At 42.9% G+C, this 6,692-nt stretch overlaps 1 protein-coding gene across 1 annotated transcript in view; it reads right to left on the bottom strand.

The window, feature by feature from the left end:
• LOC116693728 (GRAM domain-containing protein 4) overlaps positions 1-6,692 on the bottom strand; it is an 18,717-nt gene that overhangs the window by 4,138 nt on the left and 7,887 nt on the right. Inside the window, exons 10-16 of the mRNA XM_032522933.1 lie at positions 5,511-5,559; positions 5,171-5,242; positions 5,026-5,069; positions 4,677-4,786; positions 3,691-3,845; positions 897-1,044; positions 626-719 (exon numbers count right to left, since the gene is read on the bottom strand). Coding sequence (XP_032378824.1) covers positions 626-719; positions 897-1,044; positions 3,691-3,845; positions 4,677-4,786; positions 5,026-5,069; positions 5,171-5,242; positions 5,511-5,559 — 672 coding nt within the window. The remainder of the gene's footprint in view (positions 1-625; positions 720-896; positions 1,045-3,690; positions 3,846-4,676; positions 4,787-5,025; positions 5,070-5,170; positions 5,243-5,510; positions 5,560-6,692) is intronic.

The following is a 6,692-nucleotide window of genomic DNA, read 5'->3' as shown; positions in this document are numbered from 1 at the left end:
CATTTTTAGCTGTCCCTAGACACTAAAGGCCCCATTCTAGGAAATACCTTTAGGAGGCACATGTTTTCAGAGACATATGTGAAGTAGGAGGCTCATGTTCAGAGGCTTATGTGAAGGTTTTTACTTATAACAAGGACTTACTTTAATAAATGAATAACTACTCTAAGAAAATCATTGTCTATGTAATTTTCCCATTACAGGTCTTAATCGCTAGTTTTAAGTCTTCTGCCATACAGAATGTTGTTAATTTTTTGAATTATAATCTTATAAACATGACATGCTATGTCTATTAATTTTAACAGTCTATTAACACAACTGATCCCAATATGATCCTCCACAATAAAAAGGTTGTCGTGGGAGTTGTAACCTCTTTAGACTTTTTTCACTTCTACCTGAACCTACTACTTATACTACTTCTACAGCCCCGGTCTCTTATTTACCTCCGGGCTCTCTAAAGGTATATAAAAAGGTAGATTAATGCAGTAAAGCCTCACGATAAACACACACTTTTCGCTCAAGTTGAGACATGCAGACATGTCTTCATCTCAGTTTATTACGCCGGGGCAAATTCACATTATACAACCACGGCCGATCTCACGGAGCACACAGGGAGTGAAGGACTTACTTCTCGGTGACGTAGAGGACTCCGTTGCGGATGTAGTCTGTCGGTGTCTTCCTGTCTCTGTTGATGAGGCAGCAGCGCCAGCCGTTCTCACACACTGACACAACAACACAAACCATCAGGTTTAAAGAGATGTCAATAAACAAGAGCACGTTTTTCTCCCATCCCACAATACCGAGTGGACTAGCCAGACCCTCCCTCCCCTCCGCAGCATGTGGATGGTCTGGCAAATCGAGACTAGTACACCCCTGACCCCCCTTTGTTTCTCTCCCACCTGTCAGAGGGCGCTCACTCTCCGGCAGGTTGAAGACTTCGTGAAAAGCTCCTCTCTTGGTGCTGTGGTACCGCCCTCCGTCCTCGTCCCGGCTGACACCCAGAGGAGCTGCAGCGCTGGCGCTCCCTCGGACGCTCGTCGCAGTGGGCTGGACAGGCGGAACAAACAAATTCACAGTTTGTCCTCAAGGTGGCACTAGAGGAATTCACCAACATTAACTTTGTGACGGCTCCTAGGTCTCAAGACCTATCAAGTCCCTTCGGTTGCTGGGGAGTTGGGGATTGGACTGAGGATTGACACCTGGATGAACTGATTGCTCACATGTCCATTAATAGGAGTGCCTTGGCAGTCTCTCTCTGTCTCCCTCCCCTCTCAAGATTGCCTGTTTTTTTGGACTTTGGAGTTACTTTCATGTTCTAACACACATCCGTACACTACACACTACACACATTGCTAATAAACTGATAGCACGTTTAACTTTGTTTATTTAAATACATTTGATTTAATTGAGCAAACACATGTGCTCTCCACATTTTGTCATACCTTTGAGGCCGGTCATGACATGGGGAACCTTGAGGAAGGAGAGAGACAGAGAGAGACTGCCCAGGCACTCCTATTTATGGACATGTGAGCAATCATTTCATCCAGGTGTCAATCCTCAGTCCTTATTAACTCCCAGCAACCAAAGGGACTTGATAGGTCTTGAGGCCTAAGAGCCGTCACAACTTTCATGTAGAAAATAGTATATAGATACAATAAAATACCACAAATGGTGGAAAAACTCGGACACAAACATTCACATGAAAACTTTTTGCAAGTGTTCATACAAACCTGAAAAACTGTTAGAATCTGACCTAAGGCGCTAGAGGAAAGGGGTCATTAAAATCCAAAGGGGGAAAAAAATCCTAGTGACTGAGAAAAGTTGGATAATCTTTGGAGTCAAATAAGCTCTTTTTTAACAAATTAAACATGGCCAAATTGGATTCATGACAAATATATTATGTCCCAGTATAAAGTTTAGCTTCTTTTTATTGAGGGCAACAAACGCTCTTCAGAAAAACAGCAGTTGTACCAGACATCACCTGATCTCGGCTTCTGTACCTGACTGCTTCTGCCTGTGTGTTGCGTTTGATGTCTGAACACGTGACAACGCCAATGTGTGTTGCACTTTAAAGCAGGGGTCTTCAACGTTTTCCAGGCCAAGGACCCCCAAACTGATGGCGAGGTGGAGCGGGGACCCCCTAATTATATATATTGTATAAAATTGTGTTATATCAAACCGGTCCTATAGTGCCATGTGTGCATTGATGACTGAAAGACATCTTCTGCCTCCATTTATCTGCTTACTACAGTGTGTTGAATTCATGTTAATGTGGATTTAAAGACATTTCAATTAGTGGAAAAAATTGCGGGGGGGGGTCTAATCAACCAAAACTTTCGCAACCCCCATGCAGTACCTCCGCGGACCCCCTAGGGGTCGCGGACTCCCTGTTGAAGACCCCTGCTTTAAAGCATCTGTCCAGTGAAGTCTGCAAATTTGTATAAGAGCCAACTTGAAAATTGAGTTAGGATAATTTATTTTAAAACCCCAAATTTAAGACCAAAATTCAAGGAAAGACACACAACTCGGGTAAGAACTATAAAGATTTGGGATTAGATCCAACTCAGTTCAGGTTCAAAGATAAAATTTGGATACAAACTTGAAAAGAATCTGCATAAAACCCAGAAAATTCCAGTAAGATCTGATTGAGGTTTGTCCTGAAGGGAAGGTTTTCACAATCTAAAGGATTCATAGCAGGAATGAAACACCCACTGACAAGCTAACTGGAGGGTTTTGGGATATCTTTATCTAACAGACTATCACCGTCACTAATAATAACAGCAGCTGATTGGTTACGTTTGTGGTACGTGTCCACTGGCAGCGTCATTTCCACGCTTCCCATTCATAATGTAAGTAGCCGGGGCAATGCATTCTGGTAGCGTCAGGGCAACTCTTAAGAGATGGGGCGTCGAGTTGCCCGCTCCTCATTTGCATAAAGTTGAGGTCCAGGCTAATTTATGCACATCAGGGGCACAAGAACTCAACGGAAATCTTTTAAACTGTCTGTTGACGATCAAAAATGAAGACAGATTCAGCAACTGCATCTATTATTTTTTTCAGCAAAAAATGTTTTCAGGTACACATTTCGGTGAACTGTTTTCATAAAATATGCGAATGTTGGTTCTCTTTTGAAATCTGGTAGCAGACGGCCCACGAGTGAAGCGTTCGTCCAATCAGGTACAGCCATTGTGGTTGTAGGAGGGTGTAGCCTGTTTTCCTTGCTTGTCAGTGGTCAAGAAAGAAGAAAACTGATTACTGCTGGTGAACGATTCAACAATATGGGTTGCCCGATGGACTGGGGCAAAGAAATATAACAACCCCCCCTTGACTGTTTGGTCATCGTCAACATATGACACTTTTTTCCCCGAGAAAAAAAACAAAGGGGCCAGTGAAAAGAAAAAACACCACAGTGAACACGTACCATACACTCATTGATGTCAGTATTGATCCTACAACTCTAAACAGAACTGATCTCTACACTGCGACTGTAAGTACACACAACATACACATTAAGGTCCTACCTGTTCACAATCAGACAGCTGAGAGAGAAAAACAACAGAGAACTGAAACCAAAACAGACCAGAGACCACCTTCTGGGACCAGTAAGAACCAGGACGTATGTGAGCCAGGGGCTGACTTCAGACCAACACCTCGGTCTGCGAGCTGCATTTTTTTTTTAGAGTTCATACTGACCCGTCTGCTCAGCGTGGTGTTGCCGCGCTCCTTCAGCTGCAGGTCGGTGGGTAGATTGGTCCAGATGATGTAGGGTGTGTCGTAGCGCTGACGCAGCTTGGGACAGCTTTTGAAGATGAAGTCGATGATGAAAAACTTTATACCTGCGTACACACCTGAGGAGGAAGAAGAGGAGGAGGAGGACACTAATCAGAGACACTCAGCAGGACTGGATCTCACTCCTCTAACCAGTGAAATGTAAACTGGACCCTTCAGGGGGGCTAAAACATGAACATTGGACTCATCAGGTGGACACCAACACTACTCTAATGAGATGTTTCTGTGTGCTGGCTGTAGTTACTGCCAACTTTTTAACAACTACTATACAAGCTGGTAATATTTCATAGCTACGTGTCTGTCAGCTTGTTTCTGAGTCTTTCTGTCTCCCAAAAATGGCCAAAAATCACATAGTTGAAACTTAAATGAACGGTAAGGGCTCTTCTCGGAGTTATAACTTAGTCAAATCTGAACACAAAAAGACATCAGTGTGACTTCCACTTCCCTAGGATACAATTACCTCCTTTGCTCATCTCAAAAGTCCATGAATCTGCTTATAAAGCCCATAAATCTGCTTATAAGTCATAGAAAAAAAGATGCTCGTGATAGTCCTCTGCACATCCATGGGTACACTGCAAACAGCAACTATCAATAGCTAATTCGGCTCACTTTCAAGGGGTGCCAATTTGCCAATATGTAAAACAACAACAAAAGAGTCAACAAAACAACAAGACTAAATAAGTGGATTCAAGTGAGCAAAGCAACAGACTTCATCAAGTCACAGGTTACACAACTTAAGAGTTTAGTGGAATTTAAAACTGAGTGTTGCCTGAACATTCACTGATGACTGCTTGTAATTTTTGTGTCATTTTATGTTGGAGCTGCACAGTGAAGTTAAAGAAATAGATGTATACCAGTATGTAAGTGTATAAACTGTGTATGTAAAGTACCCATGAAGAATCCCAGCAGTTTGAACGGCAGCAGGCAGGAGGAGATGAAGGCCACCCACAGACCAATGTACAGCTTCTGAGTCAACTCGGGCTGAACCCACATGAACAGACTGAGAGAAAACACACACACACACACACACACACACACACACACACACACACACACACACACACACACACACACACACACACACACACACACACACACACACACACACACACACACACACACACACACACACACACACACACACACACACACACACACACACACTTAAAGATCTGCATATAAACCATCAGTTCACTCTAACCTGAAGAAAAAAAAAAAGGTGTGGGCAGACAAACTCACTTCTTTATTTTCTCCAGGATGTTGGCCATCTTCCCAAACAGATTCTGTGAGGACGAAAGAAAACAAAAAAAAACACATGTTGTAAAATCTGTCGGCAGGTGTCCCACTGTGACGTAGAGCCTCCGACTTCTCTGCCACGTCTCACCTGAGCTTTCTGAGCGACGTCCAGAACCAGCTGGAACTTCTCTGAGACGGTCAGGTCTTCTTTAGGAGGCTCCTGGAAAACAGAGGAGACAGTCAAGTCATAAACACCTGTCAGTCACCTTAATTATTCCACACTTATATATACACAACTTGTAGAAACTAATACTTAAAATGTACTGGTGGTTTTTTGTGATTTGCATTCATGTTTGTGAAACAAAAACATCAGACAGCGTGAACTTGCATGACACAGAAATACTTAAGTAGAGTATCTAAAAGTAGTCTTAGTAGTAGTAGTAGTAGTAGTAGTAGTAGTAGTAGTAGTAGTAGGCGAGATCTCTCACCACCGGCTCTGAGACTTCCGGTACGATGCTCCACTGGATCCTCCAGCCTCTGAGAGCAGTGCATCATGGGAACACACAGGTAGATATGAGATCCTTTCACACTCATTGCGTATTTACGTCTCAAATATGTGTTCCAGTTCCCCTTAAGGAGCTTTAAAGATTGAACTAGGCTTAAAAGGTACACATACTGGGGTCAAAGTCTCCTAACGCAACCCAGAATCAAAGGCTCTTTCGTATGACGTCGGCTTGCAGTAGTTAAGCGTATCATGTAACCAAAGCGCCACCCTGGATCATTTCTGGCTGATCTGGATCAAACGGAAGTACATTTCCAGGATAATTGCTCAACATGTCGCTCACCTTCCGCTCTCCGTGTTATCAAAGCAGCAAGCTGCAAACGTTTTGAAGCACATTTAGATCCTGCAACAAGGCAGGCCTGCTTGGTTCTTTCTTTTACAAAGAATAAGTTTACGGCCTTTCCTCTCTAATTCAATTTCAATTCAATTTTAGTTATAGTATCAATTCATAACAAGAGTTATCTCGAGACCCTTTACAGGTAGAGCAGCTCTAGACCACACTCCAGAATTTACAAGGACCCAACAGGTCTAGTAGTTTCCTCCAGAGCAAGCAACAGTGCAACAGAGGCGAGGAAAAACTCCTTTTAGGCAGAAACCTGGGACAGACCCAGATCCCAGACCCAGGCCCAGACCCAGACCCAGAGGGGTCAGAAGGAAGAGTGGCATTAACAGTCACAAAAAAGGAGGACGTTTTGGGGCCGATTGGTGGGATTGCTGTGGACAAAGTGCACACGGCGGTAGGAGCTGATGAGGTTTCACCACGTGTCAGCTCATTTAAATAGCTCACGTTACGGTATTGTGTGCAGCTAACTTCATTTAATAGTTCAGGTGGGGTTTGCTTTTATCAGGGTTCAAATGTTCCACCAAAAGAAGTCCCTGCCCGAGACAATTGCGATTGGTTTAAAGTAGAGCCCGACCGATAAAAGGATTTTTAAGACCGATACCAATAAGAATATTTAATTATTTGAAAATCCAATATGCCGATACATCTTTAAAAAAATAGAAAATCCAGAAATGCGTTACAAAACATAAACAGATTTCCCTAACATTAGTTATTTCTAGTTATTTACGAGTTCTCACTAAAATAATATGATAATAATTTGTTTTA

This window comes from Etheostoma spectabile, chromosome 8 (assembly GCF_008692095.1).
Source record: "Etheostoma spectabile isolate EspeVRDwgs_2016 chromosome 8, UIUC_Espe_1.0, whole genome shotgun sequence".
Lineage (NCBI taxonomy): Eukaryota > Metazoa > Chordata > Actinopteri > Perciformes > Percidae > Etheostoma > Etheostoma spectabile.
Note: the sequence above shows the minus strand (reverse complement) of the source record. Positions and strands in the feature narration are given on the sequence as shown.